Raw genomic sequence first — 19917 nt, 5'->3', positions numbered from 1 at the left:
GTTATATTGAATAGAAAAGTCAGACACCACCAATCACATCCTCATACATTTGTAATTGTTCAAACAAACTATAATTTTTATATCCTTAATGTTTTGTTATATTGAATAGAAAAGTCAGACACCACCAATCACATCCTCATACATTTGTAATTGTTCAAACAAACCATAATTTTATATCCTTAATGTTTTGTTATATTGAATAGAAAAGTCAGACACCACCAATCACATCCTCATACATTTGTAATTGTTCAAACAAACCATAATTTTTATATCCTTAATGTTTTGTTATATTGAATAGAAAAGTCAGACACCACCAATCACATCCTCATACATTTGTAATTGTTCAAACAAACCATAATTTTATATCCTTAATGTTTTGTTATATTGAATAGAAAAGTCAGACACCACCAATCACATCCTCATACATTTGTAATTGTTCAAACAAACCATAATTTTTATATCCTTAATGTTTTGTTATATTGAATAGAAAAGTCAGACACCACCAATCACATCCTCATACATTTGTAATTGTTCAAACAAACCATAATTTTATATCCTTAATGTTTTGTTATATTGAATAGAAAAGTCAGACACCACCAATCACATCCTCATACATTTGTAATTGTTCAAACAAACCATAATTTTATATCCTTAATGTTTTGTTATATTGAATAGAAAAGTCAGACACCACCAATCACATCCTCATACATTTGTAATTGTTCAAACAAACCATAATTTTTATATCCTTAATGTTTTGTTATATTGAATAGAAAAGTCAGACACCACCAATCACATCCTCATACATTTGTAATTGTTCAAACAAACCATAATTTTTATATCCTTAATGTTTTGTTATATTGAATAGAAAAGTCAGACACCACCAATCACATCCTCATACATTTGTAATTGTTCAAACAAACCATAATTTTATATCCTTAATGTTTTGTTATATTGAATAGAAAAGTCAGACACCACCAATCACATCCTCATACATTTGTAATTGTTCAAACAAACTATAATTTTTATATCCTTAATGTTTTGTTATATTGAATAGAAAAGTCAGACACCACCAATCACATCCTCATACATTTGTAATTGTTCAAACAAACTATAATTTTTATATCCTTAATGTTTTGTTATATTGAATAGAAAAGTCAGACACCACCAATCACATCCTCATACATTTGTAATTGTTCAAACAAACCATAATTTTTATATCCTTAATGTTTTGTTATATTGAATAGAAAAGTCAGACACCACCAATCACATCCTCATACATTTGTAATTGTTCAAACAAACCATAATTTTTATATCCTTAATGTTTTGTTATATTGAATAGAAAAGTCAGACACCACCAATCACATCCTCATACATTTGTAATTGTTCAAACAAACCATAATTTTTATATCCTTAATGTTTTGTTATATTGAATAGAAAAGTCAGACACCACCAATCACATCCTCATACATTTGTAATTGTTCAAACAAACCATAATTTTTATATCCTTAATGTTTTGTTATATTGAATAGAAAAGTCAGACACCACCAATCACATCCTCATACATTTGTAATTGTTCAAACAAACCATAATTTTTATATCCTTAATGTTTTGTTATATTGAATAGAAAAGTCAGACACCACCAATCACATCCTCATACATTTGTAATTGTTCAAACAAACCATAATTTTTATATCCTTAATGTTTTGTTATATTGAATAGAAAAGTCAGACACCACCAATCACATCCTCATACATTTGTAATTGTTCAAACAAACCATAATTTTTATATCCTTAATGTTTTGTTATATTGAATAGAAAAGTCAGACACCACCAATCACATCCTCATACATTTGTAATTGTTCAAACAAACCATAATTTTTATATCCTTAATGTTTTGTTATATTGAATAGAAAAGTCAGACACCACCAATCACATCCTCATACATTTGTAATTGTTCAAACAAACCATAATTTTTATATCCTTAATGTTTTGTTATATTGAATAGAAAAGTCAGACACCACCAATCACATCCTCATACATTTGTAATTGTTCAAACAAACCATAATTTTATATCCTTAATGTTTTGTTATATTGAATAGAAAAGTCAGACACCACCAATCACATCCTCATACATTTGTAATTGTTCAAACAAACCATAATTTTTATATCCTTAATGTTTTGTTATATTGAATAGAAAAGTCAGACACCACCAATCACATCCTCATACATTTGTAATTGTTCAAACAAACCATAATTTTTATATCCTTAATGTTTTGTTATATTGAATAGAAAAGTCAGACACCACCAATCACATCCTCATACATTTGTAATTGTTCAAACAAACCATAATTTTATATCCTTAATGTTTTGTTATATTGAATAGAAAAGTCAGACACCACTAATCACATCCTCATACATTTGTAATTGTTCAAACAAACTATAATTTTTATATCCTTAATGTTTTGTTATATTGAATAGAAAAGTCAGACACCACCAATCACATCCTCATACATTTGTAATTGTTCAAACAAACTATAATTTTTATATCCTTAATGTTTTGTTATATTGAATAGAAAAGTCAGACACCACTAATCACATCCTCATACATTTGTAATTGTTCAAACAAACCATAATTTTTATATCCTTAATGTTTTGTTATATTGAATAGAAAAGTCAGACACCACTAATCACATCCTCTCTTCCATGATTTATTACTAGTTCTTTTTCACATTTGATTATACATTACTTATAAAAATGGAAAGTCAAATAAACGTCAATTTCATTTGTAGTACAGCATTTCGTGCCGTGGGAAACGTAACAGCTAATTTGAATTAATTTGTAATGGCTCTTGGCCCATAATTAGAAACTAGAAAAATTTTTTAAGCTAGAGTATGTTATCTACTTTTTGTCTTCTACTAATCTATGTTCGTTGGTGCATTATTAACTTAACTAGAAAGTATTTATTGCATTATTATCATTAGTATAAAAAGGTAGGATTAAATGTCCTTGACAATAAACAGTAAAATAAAAAATTTGGTAAGCAGTTTATTTCTTGTTTTCATGTTTATTGTTATAAAAGTAACTACAATTTAAAAATAGGGATTTTTTTTAGGTTAGTTAAGATTAGGTAAAATAAAAATTATAATGTTCCACGAGGTGCACATACAAGGAACTCTGGTAATTTGTGTGTAACGTAATTCACTAGCATGGAGTGAGCTGCATGAGATCTGGGTGATTTACTGCTTATGAAGGTGCAAGTAGTAGTCAGACATGGTTAAGAAAGCAATAATATAAATAGATGTATGTTGTATTTCAGTCTAAAGTTGAAACTTTGTAGAATGGACGGCAACTGCCTGTCGTGGAGACACGAGCGTAGAGGACGACGTTTCGAAAGTCATGCTCTATGCTTGTGTCTCCACAACAGACAGTTGTTGTCCATTTTACAAAGTTTCATCATGAATACACTTCCTTAACAATCTGTCAAAAACTACAGTTTAAAGTTATTATAGAAATAAAAGATATGTAATTTAGATTTTGGTTTTTATATCTCATTTTGAGTTAGAGTAGAGAATAAAAACGGATAAACTATAAAGGTTTACTAAATAAAAACATATGAAATGTATTTAGGAGGCTTGAGGGACTACACAAAGGAAATTTGAGAATTTTGAGATGGAGAAAAATATTTTAATCTGAACATAAAAATTAATTTTCAAAACAGTCTATTCAAAACATATTCTCAGCATATTAATGAACAAATTCGTCTTTTAGATAATTAACTAAAATTATTTTATTGCATATTGAAGATGTATAATTTTGTAAAGATATACAAACCACACTGAAAGTTAGATGTATTAAATTCATAAAGACTTTAAGTGAGTATAGAAAGGTCATGTGGTCAGTCAAATTGCCTAAGCCCATGTTGAGAAGTTTTTGGTGTGTTTTCTTTTGTGGTTGTTTTTTTTTTTTTTTAATGTGGCTGAAATTTTGTGACTTGTGCTACTTCAAAGTCCTTGATTTGAACTTATTAACAATCTTACACTTTCATAAACAAGACTCACTTTGTAGCTGAGGTCACTGTCTCAGAATGGTTTTTGAAAGCCATTGGTTCTTTTACTGTTGACCTTAGTTATAATGAATACTTGTGGAACAATATTAAAACTCGTGTAATTATTTTTCTCTTCTTAAAGGCACACTATAGAATGTGTTTAATATATATCACGACAGTAGTAAAAAATTCTAAGTATAACAACTGTGAAATGAATGCTAGACCTAATTAATATTGCTGGTAGATAGAAAATAAGATGTTTTGGAAGTCAGTTTTTCTTGTTTAAATTATTTGCAGTAATAAAAACTTAAGTGTTAAATTACTTCACATATATAAAAGTTCCTTTAATGTTATAATTTTAATAAGCTTTATTGAAAGAAAACAATAAATAATGTTTCTATAGAAGCGTAAAACCATGTTATATGTAAACAATAAAGCTAGTTGTCCTTTGTTTTATTGTTCCCATTACAAAAAAACTCGAGCTATGGTCCTGTTGCTACTAACGTAGCACCCCATACAATTCACCAGTGTGTCTTATGATACATACATGCATTACATTTTGAAGTTGAGTTCAAAAAATTAATTTTTGTGTATGTTTTTGTAGGACATGGAAAAATTTTGGAGGTACATTGTTTTCATGTTACAAAATTCTGCAGTGAATGTGGTCTAGTCTTTATGATTTGTTGGAGTTACTGTTTTGTTCTAGATGCATTCAACTTCTCTTTGGATGTCCTGCAAAAACTATTTTATACACAATTTACAACAATTATTGTACCTTATAAAATATTTATACAGGCTGAAAATAACTATTTGTATTTAATGTTTCCCAAACAACCAAAGTTAAGATAATTTACAGGAAGTATCATATATGATACTGCAATTTATTACTGGTAAAAAATAAAAAGATATAAGTAGACATTTTATGTTTCAGGTTTGGAAAGAGCATCATTTGACAACAGGACCGTGTCATTTGAAGAACATATTCGATGTGAACACAACATGTGGCACTATTTGTACTTCATTGTACTGGTGAAGGTTAAAGATTCTACAGAGTTCACTGGTCCTGAAAGCTATGTGGCTGCAATGATCAAAGTTAGAACAGTTATTGTAATATAGCTAAAGAAAACGAGAAATTATTTTTCTGCAAATGTAATATCTGTAGTAGTACTTAATAGAAAATGTGTTAAGGGGTGCTTGACTTTTAGTTTTTTGATACATTGCTGTTAAATTTATAATTCTGCACTGGTGACTACATACTCACCTATGTGTGTGTATGAAGTTCAGCTTATGTTTGTGTTAATAATAGAGCACATGATTGATTAAGTGCTCGTACACTAGTTTCACTTCATGTTAACCCTGACACATGTTCATTACCTTTAGTGCTATTTATTTTAAACTTGTTATTTGTATTGGAAGGACATAGTGAATAACAGCAAGTGCTTAACTGTCGTCAGTTTGGGTACACATTTGCTGTATTTTGGTTATAAAATGCCTATCTAGCTAAAGTATCCATAATAGCATTGTGTAATAGAGTACTGGTTATTAGTCATAAAATACCTACACAGCATTGTGTCACAGTGTACTGGTCATTAGTCATAAAATACCTACACAGTTAAATACCCATAATAAACATTGTAATAGCATACTGGTTATTAGTCGTAAAATACATATATAGTTAAATACTTGTAATAGCATTGTGTAGTAGTGTACTGGTTATTAGTTATAAAATACCTACACAGTTAAATACCAGTAGTAACATACTGCACTAGGCAGTTCATTAATATACTATTATGTAGCATCTAATCTGATAGCTTAAACCATGTATACCATCGGTTCAAGTGTTCAAATGCTAGGTGATAGGAATACTGCACTAGATAAATCGGTAACATACTATCATATAGCATCTGCTCCGAGGGCTTAAGCCATGTTTACTGTTGGTTCAGGTGTTCAAATGTTAACCCTTTTGTTTTGAAGAGTTAAGTGGCTAAACCTGTGGGTCCTATTTTGCAATTATTAAATACAGCCATGTAGAAATACAGTTCCTGCATTAACATAATTTGTTTTATTATGCTTATCTAATATTGTTGGTGATTCTAAAAAGGAAGAGCTTTCAGATATGGGATGTGAGCTTCACCTACCGTACGTGCAGACTGTATTTTCTTTACAGCAAGCATGTAGGTTGTGGTTCAAACTGTAGTCAGTGGTGATTGTTTGTCTTAAATCTGACACAAACCTTATTTCATATAAGAAGAATTTTATGAAGTCTTATCTGTTTTTGAGATGTTTGTTTGGAACTTTAAGGTGAAAGTTTGTATGTTTTTTTACCTTGGTATTATTACATTGAAGGACAGGAACCTCGACTGGTTTCCACGAATGCGAGCGATGTCTCTTGCTGCCGATGACGGAGAAGGGGAACAGAACGAAATGAGAACACTGCAGGCCCAGCTCGACTTAACACAAAAACTTGTAACCACTCTTTCTCGGCAACTAACAGAACTAAGAGATCAGGTTTGTTTAAATTGGTTGTTAACATAACTTATCTCTCTGGAAGTTTTGAACCTACAAGGTGTTTGGAAAGTCACTGTGCACTTGTATATTTATTAACAGACATGTTTCAATATAGAATACAGAAGGTAAATATGAATGACAATTATAAACAATATTGAAAGTGACCCCCATTGGCATCAATACAGGCCTGGATTCTTCTTATTTTGTTCTTAAACGCTACTTTCAAGTCATCCAGCATGCGCGGACGATCTCGATACACTGCAGATTTTGCTGCTCCCCATAGATAAAAGTCTAATGGATTAAGATCTGGTGAGCGTGGGGGCCACACGTCTTTGGAAATAATGCGGTCTCCAAAACATTCCTTTAATAACCGTATAGATCTGTGAGATGTGTGGGCAGTAACACCATCCTGTTGAAACCATGAGTAATTGATTTCATCACTTGTCATCTGACTGATGAAGGTGTGAAGAATCTCCAAACAATAGCACTTGTTTGTGTTCATAAAAAAAATTGGGCCAACAATTCGACGTCTGGAAATCTCAACCCACACACCAACCTTGAAATCATGTAGGGGTGTTTCGTGCAAACTGTGAGGATTATCAGATGACCACAATCTTGAATTTTGTGAATTAACGTAACCTGAAAGATGGAACCATGCTTCATCGGTGAAAAAGGTCACATCCAACATATTAGCTGTATTCTCTTCGATAAATCGGTTAAACCATCTGCAATAGCATATTTGTTTTTTATTATCAGTTGCTTTCAGTACTTGTACCACCATTATTTTGTATGGTAAGAGCTTTAATTTCTTTCTGATGGCGTTATGAGCAGTTACAAGACCAATATCGTGCTGCTGAGCTAACATTCGTAATGATTTTGATGGACTCTGCATCACACTGTTAGAAATATCCAACAGTTTCTCCTCCGATAGCTTTGCTGGATTCCACAGCGTTTGGTATCATCCACTGATCCAGTTTCCAAAACTTATCAGCAAGGTTACGAACTACATTGCGATGTGGAACAGGTGTATCTGGGAATTTTTCAGCAAATCACTGTCACACCACATCTGTGTATCTACCACCTTCTCGAATACATGTTCGATGAGCCATACACGTTCTTCAGTTGTTAAAACCATATTGGGATCAAAATCTGAAATATACTAACATATGATTACTGAAACTGCACAGTGACTTTCTGAACACCCTGTAGTTTTAATGATTGATAGATATTTGTTATCCTTACCCATGCCAGTCAGAACCTTTGATGTGAGTCACACATGTGCATATCAAATTTTAAAACCAAGTAAAAAAAGTAGTTTTAATTATATTTCAAATATTTTAGAATTTGTATCTTGTCATCTCATAATATTTACTTCAAGTTACCTGCAAAGAAAAAGTAAATAAATATTCTAACTTCTATTCATGTTACTTTTGTGAGAATGTTTACACTCATCTATAGATTCATGTGTTATGAACTAATCACTTGGAACTATAATAATTTGTTTTTCAAATGATTTTCATTATCTTTTACCAACTGTATTACTGCAGTTATTATTTCCCATCATCTCTTCATGATGTCGCATCATGTGGTGTAAATAATTACTGATAAAACACAGTTTTGAAACCAACAGTTGAATACGTTGAAATATGATTAGTTAAATCAATTTATAAATCTTTTACTTTATCGTGAAATATTTAAATTTGAGTAGTACCTTGGTACTTAAAGTGACTACCTTGAGCTACTTTAAGGGTGAATGTTAGAAGACCTAAGGGGTAAAAAGTGGGACAAGTAATGTACATTTCTTATGCTCTCTGTTAATAGAGCTGTATGTTATGTTTGATTTGTTTTTTACATTAAATTATGTTTCTTTAAAAGCGATAAAAAGTTTCTTCCTTGAAGAGAGATTAAGCAAACCTAGTTAGGTTTAGTGAGTAAAATGGACAATGTAAAAATATCCTAATGTTTCAAATCCTTATTTGTTGAATATTGTTGTTTATTATATTCAAACAGTGAAAAAGAATGCATTATTTATTAAATGAGAACTGATCTCATTCAAGAATATTTGCAGGAACATTATTGTTTGCCTTGCTAAGGTAATGGTGTTTCCATTTTTAAAGATGAACTGCTTGGCCACTAATAAATTATTTTTTTATGCTGTTGTTATTGTTTTAAGATGAATTTTAAGGTATTTGTTGAACTTAGATACTGTGTCGCAGCTTTCCACAAAGTTTTGTGAAATATAGTTATGTATTTCTACAAGGAAGTGGCATTACTGTCCTATAACTGGTCTGAAAAGGGTTAAATGGATGATAACAAATATGTATGGCTGGTAGCTTACTTTTATTCGTCTTCATATTTTATTTCTGCAGATGACTGAACAGCGTAAACAGAAACAGCGACTTGGTTTACTGGGAGCGCCACCTATTGGGGCTTTACCTGTCCACACTGTGTCTAGTCAGTGAATAAATCTCACCTGATCTTAAAGTGAAAGTTTGTTTGATCTTGTAAAATGTTTTAAATACACGTATTGTGGTCGTGGTATAGAACATATACATCCATAACCTTCAATATGTTGGAGGTAGGATTTACTCAAGAAACTGTAGAAAATATCTATTTTATAGAAAGTTGTTTGAAAAATATACTAAGAAGGTGGTTTGGAAAACATTAACTAGCTTTATTTTCATTAAAAGTGTTTCATTAGTGTACAGAGAGAACATTTTCATAACTAGTTCTACTATAGTAAGTTCACAAGTTCGTGTTCTGAGGTTTCACAAGTGAATGTGAAACATTAGTTTGTAAATGGAGTAGCTACTTGTTTGATATTTATCAGCTGATAAATTTTGGTTTACTCTCTGATGTACTGGAAAGAAGTTACTGGTGACATTGCCAAACAAGTAACATAAAAATGTTAAACTTTATAAGCTAGAATATGGATTTAGATGAGTGTATGTGTACCTATTTTAGGCTTGTTTTAGTCACACACAAATATATTGTTAAAAACATTGTTAAACAGGAGAATTAGTTACTGATTTTTACATTGTTAACACAAATGTCTTTTAATTAGTATTATCATAAACAAATAGAAGAGTACAATTTAACAATGTGTGTGTTTATTACTGTTCTTGTTTCTTCAATATAATTCTTCTAATGAGTTTATACTGTGTTTTTATTATCTAAATTTCAACCTGTATAAAGATTTGTCAAAGTTTAATAAACACACACTCTTGGAGTTGTATTGTATAGATGCATCAATTATGATGGTGTGAAAATGAAAGATGTAGTCTTTCAAGTGAATTGTTGTTCATTAAACAACTGCTGATTATTTAGGTGTTAATTTAAATCATGTAAACAGTACTTAAAACCAGTAATATGTGTTCAATGTTTACAAGTAGCTTATTGAACTTAAACAATTTTTTTTGTAGCAGAATAAGATAATTCTGCTATGAATAATACGTAACATCACGATAGGTTAATCTGTGAGTGTGATATACCATTGGAAAAGTAGTGTACTATCCATGTAAGAATGGTAATGTTTTATTGTGATCATAATGAATTGCTATTATAACAATGCACTGTTTGAATCTGTTGTTGTTCTTTAAGCTTTTGAAGGATGTAAATAGTACAGTCAGTGTGATGTGATACACTTTATATAGATGCCAAACCACCACTGAAACATAATTTTGGGGCACGAGTAAGAAAAGCAGACATTTTTAGTGAAGTAATGTTCCAAATAGCTGTTTTGCATATACATACCATCTGTGAGCTGTTCTTTTCTTGCTTTATTCAAAGGTGTGTTGAGCTGTGTGGACTGTGTTTTAGGAACTTGTTTGGCCTAGCTTTGTGTTGAGATAGCATTTCAGATTCCTTGAACCTTATGAAAAACTTATGAACCTAGAAATATTGTTTCAAGGTAAAATCCCAGCAGATGTCTATGAAATGCAGTTCACATGTCAAAAACACTGCCTTAGCTCTTCTTACAAAAAGCATACTGAGGTTTTTGCTAACTTTTTGTAGTTGTATTAAAAATATTTATAGTAAATATTTGACCAGATTCTTAGTATTTCTGTACCTTTGAATGAGATTCATTGTATTTTGTAGGACAGAATCTTGTGTGAAAATCTCGGTTGTTTCATCATGAATTAATTTTCAGCAGCTGAGTGTGTGAAAACCAGTTGTTGCCTCAATGTATTGAGTGGTCACAGGTCAATCTAATCTTAATTTTTGCAAGCTCAAAAGTGGACACTTGATATTACAACAGATGTAATGGTATTTTCCACCTCCCAAAAACAGGTGTTCATTGTACAGGTATCTTCAACATGTTTGTATTCTTCTTTTAACCTTTTTAAGTTCATCTTTTTATTCATGTTCACTGCAAGAAAAAATACTTCCAAGTGTAAGGATATTTTTTATGTTTTTGTATTGTCTATATTAGGTAGTATGCACTCCTTCTTCAGGCATTGTTTAACACATCCCATACTTTAATAATCACTCAGTGCTATTGGTTTAAGATTTCATGGAGGAACATAACTGTGTCCATTTACTTTTATATTCTTTTGCTTATTGCTTTAGATCAGAAACGTTCATCTGTCATTTTTGGTTCTTACTTGTTGGTAAGCTATCATTTCGTGTGACGGTATTTTAACATTTGTTATATTTTTTCTGTTAATAGAACTGTATGTTATGTTTGATTTGTGTAATTAATATTTAATGACTAACATATATGTTGTTCTCCTGGTGATACTTTTGGAAACTTAGGTTTACTAATACATGGAAACTTTGCAATAAAGACTTTAATTATACGTTTCCATCACCTGGGTATCTATGGCCAAAACAATTATCATTTTTCCATCGTGCATCATTAGTGAAGAGATACAAGGCTAACTGGATATAATTAAATAGGTTTACCTAGTACACAAACAATATTTTGTTGTAATTATTTAAATAGGCTTACCTAGTACACAAACAATATTTTGTTGTAATTATTTAAATAGGCTTACCTAGTACACAAACAATATTTTGTTGTAATTATTTAAATAGGCTTACCTAGTACACAAACAATATTTTGTTTTAATTATTTAAATAGGCTTACCTAGTACACAAACAATATTTTGTTTTAATTATTTAAATAGGCTTATCTAGTACACAAGCAATATTTTGTTGTAATTATTTAAATAGGCTTACATAGTACACAAGCAATATTATTTGTGGAGTTCTTTTGTAATATTTCATAAGATTAGAATGAAAGGTCTCAAAAAGTGGACTCACTCTGTGCCAAAATTGCATTGTTTTATTGAATGAATTATACTTGGACATTCTTGTTTGGTTGGTTGGTTGGTTGTTTTGTTTTTATTACCTTGTACTTTTTTAAGATCATATATGTTTAAAAACTGTTGGAGGAATGAACAAAAAATACAGTATTTTATCCATTTGTTAAGTCTCTAGTTTTTAGTTGAACAATAAAAGTTTATCATTTACCTTAATATAGTTTTTAAGTAAGAGTCATCTAAAATTGTATTAGCTTTGAATTTATTTTACTTGTAACAGTGACTTAGGAATAGCTTTGAGTCGAACGAAAAGCATTAGGCTTAGCTTCCATATTGGTGAACTGAGAAATACAGCCCATTGTGAGCAAGATTTATTTCAAACAAGCTAAAGTAATGTTGGTGTCTTCTAAGGAACATATATTCCAAACATTAATTTGTATTTTTAAGCTGGGACTGCTTGTAGCCTAGTGGTTACTATGCTGGCCTTTGATTCTATGGCTTGAATCATGCTAACCCCCTCCCAAAAAAAAACACAAAAAAAACAAACAAAAAACAAACAAAAAAAACAACTTGTTAGATCAATGGGTAGTACATTTCACAAGTGACAGTTGAATAACTGTTTAGTTAAAGTAGCCTGACACTAGACAGTGGTTGGTGTTGACTGGCTATCTTCCCTGGATGATTTGTACAGATAGCCCTCGAGTAACGTTGCTTGACATTCAGGCAAACAAACAAAACCTATAATTATCATTATTGTTACGCTTTATTTAAGCTCTTAAATTTAACAAATTTTCTAAATTAATTATAATTTTATTTATTTTTTTTACTTTTTACATGTATGTTTTTTTCTCATCTTAAGAAATCTGTAGTTGTAGTACCATGGAACCTGCTTCAGGCTGTAGAAGGTATTCCAGTCAAGTCACGAAATTTTCATATTGGTAAAAATAGCCTACTGGTCTTACTTGGTAGTTAATCCAGAAAAATTGCATTTGAGTTTGAAAGTATTACAGTTATCCAACATGATAGTAACAGTACCAATGACCCAGATTGTATTAATAATTAATACATGAAATTGTAATAGTTGGGGTTTGTCATCGTGCAACAAAACAAAAGTTAAATCAGTGAAGAAGTTAAGTATACAGAGAAACAATATTATTATAATATGTCACTGAAGGGTTAAGTAAGTGTGTTATGAAACATACATTGTTTAGTGTTGTATAGAAGACTGTTGAATAACTTTACACCTTTTGTAACTTTTTACCAAGCTGTTATTGAGATAGTTCTTTGTCATTACACAACACTTTATACAGTGTACTGACTATTAGTGTCACTCTGTTTTATGAACAGTGCTTTTTGTTTGTTAAGTTGAAGTGATTATTCATAGATTTCTACTAACGTATCACCAGATGACATTGACGGCTATCTTAACAAGATGATGTCTGAAAATTGTTGTTTGATGTTTTGACTTCCTTGCAAATAGGTCAGATCTTTCTGAAGAGACATTCTTTAGAATGTTAAATGTCATAGGGTACTTTAGTTGTGCTTTTCAAAAATAAAGTGTCTAATCTTTCTCTGAACTGTCCAGTTAACTTCTTGAACCCTGCTCTGAAAATACCAAACACATCACAGAGGAACTTAACATTCTATTCTGTGTAAATCTGTATGTTACACTGTGTAACACATTTTGTTTCTGGATAGTATGTGTTATTTCTTAATTGCTTATGCTGTAAAAGTACTGAAAATGGCCATTATTCCCTTCAAACATTACTTTCGTGGCCTGGATAATGAAATTTAGATATTAAACCTATTTTCTATGTAAAAACGGGAAAATTTCATTTACATAAGGTCTGAATAAAACAACATATGAATCAAGATTTACATGTATTTATACTAAAGTTATACAAAAATGTTTAGAAGTGAATAGTTTTTCGAGATTTGCGACTGTAATGTAAACCACTTTCATGTATCAGCCCCCAAATTTTGTCTTCCATCATGTTTTTGTTATATGCTCCCAGGTCACAAAAGCAAAGTTTGAAGAGAAAAATAGGTCTTCTCTATTTACTTTAGGCATAAGCAATTGGGAAATAACACTTTCTGCACAGGAACAAGAAAAAGTAAAAATTGTGTTACATAGTGTTATTGTTGTTTGTTGTACAATATATTTTTAGTGAAAGTTCAGAAAGAAATATATTTTCTTCTCTAATACTCCTTTGTTCACAAACTATTGTTCCAACATTAATAGATATGTCTATCAAACATACATCAGATGTTTGTTTTTCAGGATGTTAACTTAAAATCGTAGAAAATAACCTTTGTTTGATAATAGCTTTGTAACTCCTATTTTTAATATTCTAAATATTAAATTTTTATTTTTTTAGGTTTAATGTAATCATTTATATAAAATAACATTGACTGAAAAAAAATGTTTGTTTATGCATTCTAACCAAGAGTACTCTCACTGTATTCAGTCAAAATATTGTAACAAACGATAATAACATAGACAATTTACAATTTATTTACTGAACTAATTAATCTGAAGTGTTCTGAAAATTCATTTTCATCAATGTTTTAATTATAAATGTAAACAGCAGTAAAAGATTTTGTCATCTTCACTGTTTGAAAACACGTTCTGAAAAACAAAATGAAATGAAAATATTAACTTTCTTAGGAATGAATATTTCTGACGAAAATACATCCTGACAACTGTGTTTCATGAGACGTGTATATTTTAATTATGATTTTGTTTTATAATTTTTCACTTTCTGTGAGAAACTTGGATATTTTAATATGCGAAAAATCTTACTTTATTATTTGTGCATCTTGTCCCAAACTGTAGGTTTGTTCTTGATTTGAGTAAAAATCAATTTTAACATATGTTCTAATATATTGACCTTAACAGTGTTTGTTCAGTTTTCATGTAAGTTGGATAGAGTATTATTTTCTAGCAACTTATTATTGTTTGTTGTTTTTTAAATATGATGTTACTGTTAGTTTTTCTGTATATTTTTAATTTTCTTGTGGTTTTTTATATTTTTTCTATCTTCTGATTTCAAGTATTGGAATTAACCTTTGTCGTTAACTGTTCCAAAAATATGAAGCTTTGATAGACGCTGTAAGCTATATTAATTATAGAATGTTGGAACTTCTTTATCATTCCAGTTTTTCTTTTATTATTATTTGTCTTTGATTTAGAAAAAAACAACTTTCCTTATTACTATTTTTGTATACCATCGTTTTATTATTACTATACCAACTTTAAAGACTCAAATTTTTCTCTTGGAGTTATTACTAATACCCATGGAACTTGTAAACTTTACTATTTGTCACATATTGGTTCTTCTAAATCCTCTCATCAGCCACACAGTTAACGTTAATGGATATCTAAAACTGTTACTAGTAGTGATCTGTGGTGTTGTACACTTGCTGTTAGCCTCAGCTCATAATGTATGAAGATAAATTTGTTTGAAACTTTTACACTTCTAAACGAGATGACTTACAAAAATTCAATTTTTACACTGTGTTGAAACTAACCTTTGTTTTCTAATTATTCTTTATTCACACTCGAAGCTTAACACTACATTCGGAAACCTAGGAAATATATATATGGTTCGTTTGACTTGGATTACTTACTATGCCACTTGTTATTTTTATCATACGAGTGTTTGTTGTTGTTGTGTTTTTTTAATGTACCTTAAATCATGTTTAACTCGAGCTTTGCCTTGTAGGAATTTATATAATTTTATAAGTTTGTTTCTTTTAGTTGTTGTTCATGGAGATTAATATGAAGGTATTTTAACTATGTTCGTTTCTTTCAAGAATGTATTTCCAGCTGTGTATGCTCGTGCCGGAAATTTCGATGTTGTAACAAAGAATCGTTTGTTATCGTTTCAACGCCATCTGTGTTTCAAAAAATAAAAAAACTCGTGACTTATTTTACTATTTTACCTTTTTATACATGCTCTTTTGTTTTGTTGTGTATAGCTACGTGTTCAGAGCGATTTTGTTTTATTTTTGTTATTTTGTATGTGGCTATTGTTTCTCTACTAATAAAAGTTACAATAAATATGCAATATTAAGATGATTAATTCCTCAGGTTTTTGTGTAATTAATAACTAAACCACTTGGTTAAATTAATACGTTTCTTTGTAGCTGTGTAATATAAAATAATTATTCATTCATAATTTGTTGCCAGTAATTTCTCAAATGAAATACTTAAACGCGTCACCAGCTATACTATATTATTAAAATAAGTTTGTGTCAGATTCGGAGATTATTATATGAGTTAGTTACGACAGTACGTAAACTACGAATGTAAGTATTGTAATGATTTCAATAATAAACAGTTTAAAAATCGTTATTAGCATTGTTTCCTGTATAATGAAGTACATGCATGTTTACTTGTCGAACTAGGCTTATGTAATCTGTAGCGGTGTTTATACAGAACTGTAAATTGTATAGATTGTGGTATAATGGATAAAAGTTGGTAGTTTTCTCAAATTTTGTAACTTATTTTGAAATAACTTCTTCGTGAATAAATCTTGTAATTATGCACTAATCTCTCGTTTTTATCATCACCTCTGGAAAGGATGAGCTGACATTCTTTACAGTTTCTCTCGAAAAAAATCTAAAACACTCCTTTTTAAAGTTTATAATCGTAATAATGACCACTGGAGTACACTACACGTGCGGGATTAAAGGGGAGCAATCGTTCCAGACCATTCCTGTTGGGAAGAACGGGCAACTGTCATGCTTCTTTCTCTTCCTTTAAAGGTGAATTTTACAGAAAAAAGAACACTTTGCAGTCAAAAGAACAACTCATACTGATTAATTTTGCAGGTTTACATTTTTTATAAAAAAATATGTGCTAATAAATGAAACATAGAACATGGTGCAGAAAGAGCCCTATCCGAGCGGCAATCCGAACGCTTTAGTCGTTTGCCTCTAGGAAAAGTAATGTGACGTAATAGTTGCCAAACAAACCGCCAAAGTCAGCGCGTTGAATGTAAATAAACATGACCAGTGCATACGGAGAAACAGAGGCAGAGTCTGTTTTGACTTTGTGTTCTGAACAGTGTTGAGTAGCACCATATCAATTCGAACCTACTCTGAACGAACCTAGAACAGTTACTTTTGACACACATCTGACAAGTTCTAGTGATGAGGACAGTTCCACGAGCGAGAGTAGCGGAACAGTGAGTGATACTGATAGCGCCCAGGCCTGTTGCGAATCGGTCATATCTCCAGTGGAAGAATGGTAAGCCAAAGTCATGACAACAAATATGGTCTGTATTATTTCACGTGCAATTTTAAGCATCTCGAAACCTGTCTGGTGTTTATAAATTAATGGTATCACAGACTGGGTTTTATTTATTTATACTTTGCCAACTATGGTAACTAATACTCGACCCTTCCACAATCATTGTACAGGGTATTTATGACTCGTAACAAAATGAATTTCAATTATACGTCATAATTCTGTTTTTAAAATCAAACTAGATGTAGCAGTCTGAATAGTTAATTTAATATTTACCATAAATGTATAACTTATATGACATATTCCGTATGTTTGTGCAAGGTGTAGATAGATTTACATAAAACACCAGCACTGAAAGGAGCAACTTCGTCGGCGCGCAACGAAGCGTGTTTGGCAACTATTACGTCATAGTTGTAAAACGTAGCGGAAACAGTCGAAGGACCCGCACGTTTTGTTTCATTTTTTACTCAAAAACTGAAGTGTTTAAAAATATGGCAACCACACATGAATTATACCTAACCAAATTACAGTTTCTAAGGTAATTATTAAATTTGTTGAAAATTCACCTTTAAATTAAATTCCTGCCACGTGTACTTTTCTGTGTGTGCGCGCACAAAGTTCGATCGGCCATCTAAACAGTAATTAGGGCTCGATTCCCTGCGGTGAACGGAGTTCATACACTCCATTATATAGCTATGAACTAAGAAATTAGCAGCATGTCTATAGTGATTATAACTATGGATGAATAAACTTCTGTTATATGGGCTTTCTAGTTATGTTCGATGTTGTATTAACAACTTTGAAGTGCAGAGTATTAATATATCCGACTTACGATTTCCAAGACTGTATCGAGAATCTTTGGTAAGAAGACAATTCGCCTGTTGGTTTATTTTGAACATTTCGGTTTTATCTTGATACATATAATTTATTTACGCAACAGATACAGTTCATAAAATTAACAAGAACTAGTCTTAGCTTCAGTATAAAATACAACATAATTTTTAGATTTTTGTTAATGTATTTTCTTACAGCTTTCCTTAACATTACAAAAAAAAACATTGAAATATTTTTAGATTATATGCAATAGGTTTGTTAACGTGTGATACAATGTATTTGCTAAACTTATTCTGTCATTTTGCTTTGCTTTAATTAAAATTCGAAATTGGATATTTTAGTATCATTGTTTCTATCGGTGAGGCACTGTTCCGTATCCAGCAATAACTTTAAAATTCACTTTAAATACGGGCGTTGGAAGCTTTTATATTTTAGGGTTAAGTAAGTATCTATCTCCATAGGACAGCAACACAGTGATCGCAAACTTTCTGTTGCAATTGGACTTGCAACGAAAATAACAGGAACGTCAGAAAATAAGGTATCTTGGAATAAGAAAATCAAATATATTATTATAAATTTATTATTCAAATAATTTAGTTGCAAAACAAAATAGGTTTCTATACATCCTGTAATGTAATGTTTTATTGTCAACAGGAAATCCAGTTCCGGATGTCATTAGTTTCCTATGTTCAAAACAAACTACATTAACGTAAAACCGAGATAATTACAAACAACCGAGTTAATGGACAAACATACAACCCTTTCATTCACACTGAAACTAAAATTTTTAGTAATTACTTTAAAGCACGAAACTTATTAGGTATTTGCTATACAGCAGTATAAACAGATTTACCCTGGCAAAGAAAGTCACATCATGTTTTACTTAACTGTTTGTGCTTTAAAAAATTGTATTCACGACTATTTCAAAATAAGTGATATATGAATCAGTTTCGTTAATGCTGAGAACGTAAATTTATGCAATATTGTATCGTGTGTTGCTTATTTCTTGGGGTTAGACTACTACGTAATGTTTACAACTCTAAGTGTAGTTAGCTACGTTAAGAGCATTTGGTTAATTATTAGCTGTGTGAACTTACAGACCAGAAAATTAAAAAAAAACATTGTGATAGATGGCGTTACTAAATAAATATTGTCCACAAACTACCGAGAAACATTTCCTAATATATGGTGTTGGTAAAAAGTGGATAGTTAAGTTTCATTACCTGAAGTATTGTAATAAAGTTTTACGTAATGAAACAAGTCGCACGAGCTCAACCATCATTACCATAGTAATTTACCTATGAGAACTTAACCCTAGGGTCTATAAATTTCTTGGTTACAAAATCCCTAATGATATACGAGTTAATTTAAAAAACAAAATCAAAAAGAAAATACCATTGTGGCAATCAGCCCGCCCCCGAGCTACTGCTGAGTTACATTTGTATTTGACGCATGGAATGAATTATTTCACCCAGTTGTTTGTCAGATTCTTTATATTAAATGTTGTGACAGGTAAAAACATTGAACAACTCAAACTGATACCGTTGTAATCGATATTTTAATCTAGATTTTTGTTTGCTAGAGGTCGCACGACGTAATATCTAGAAGGTTTATTAAAGTCTTCAAGAATATTAAGTTTTGTGTTGTAAGCTGAATCCCAGTGATGATATAAATTGTGTTAATAAGTTACGTATTCGGCGAGTTATAGGTTAATCAGTACGAGGCCAGTTATTTATCGACTTCGTTCTCTGAGGCAGTTAGTAAGTTAAACGGTGAGTTCATGAGAGTGTTTGTTATTGATTTATTAGCAACAAAATACTTTCGTCTGAAGACTTTCGAAACGTTGTCCTCTACACTTGTGTCTCCACAAGAGGCAGTTGCCATCCATTTTACAAAGTTTCATAATTCGTTATCATTAAAATTATCCACAAGAACCCATTCAATAATGAAACATGTTTAAAAAAAAATGCAACTTGAGAACCCACCGGAAGTGAACAATATAAAATCAAGTTG

General features: G+C 30.8%; 1 protein-coding gene across 1 annotated transcript in view; it reads left to right on the top strand.

Moving 5' to 3' along the window:
- LOC143250353 (inositol 1,4,5-trisphosphate-gated calcium channel ITPR1-like) overlaps window positions 1–16171 on the top strand; it is a 178377-nt gene extending 162206 nt beyond the window's left edge. The window contains 3 exon segments of the mRNA XM_076500799.1: window positions 4976–5136; window positions 6391–6552; window positions 8922–16171. Coding sequence (XP_076356914.1) covers window positions 4976–5136; window positions 6391–6552; window positions 8922–9014 — 416 coding nt within the window. The 3' untranslated portion in view covers window positions 9015–16171.
- Window positions 16172–19917: the final 3746 nt, after the last annotated feature.

Source organism: Tachypleus tridentatus, chromosome 5 (genome assembly GCF_004210375.1).
Source record: "Tachypleus tridentatus isolate NWPU-2018 chromosome 5, ASM421037v1, whole genome shotgun sequence".
NCBI classification, from domain to species: domain Eukaryota; kingdom Metazoa; phylum Arthropoda; class Merostomata; order Xiphosura; family Limulidae; genus Tachypleus; species Tachypleus tridentatus.
The sequence above is the reverse complement of the archived record's forward strand: the minus strand, read 5'-3'. Positions and strand labels throughout refer to the sequence as shown.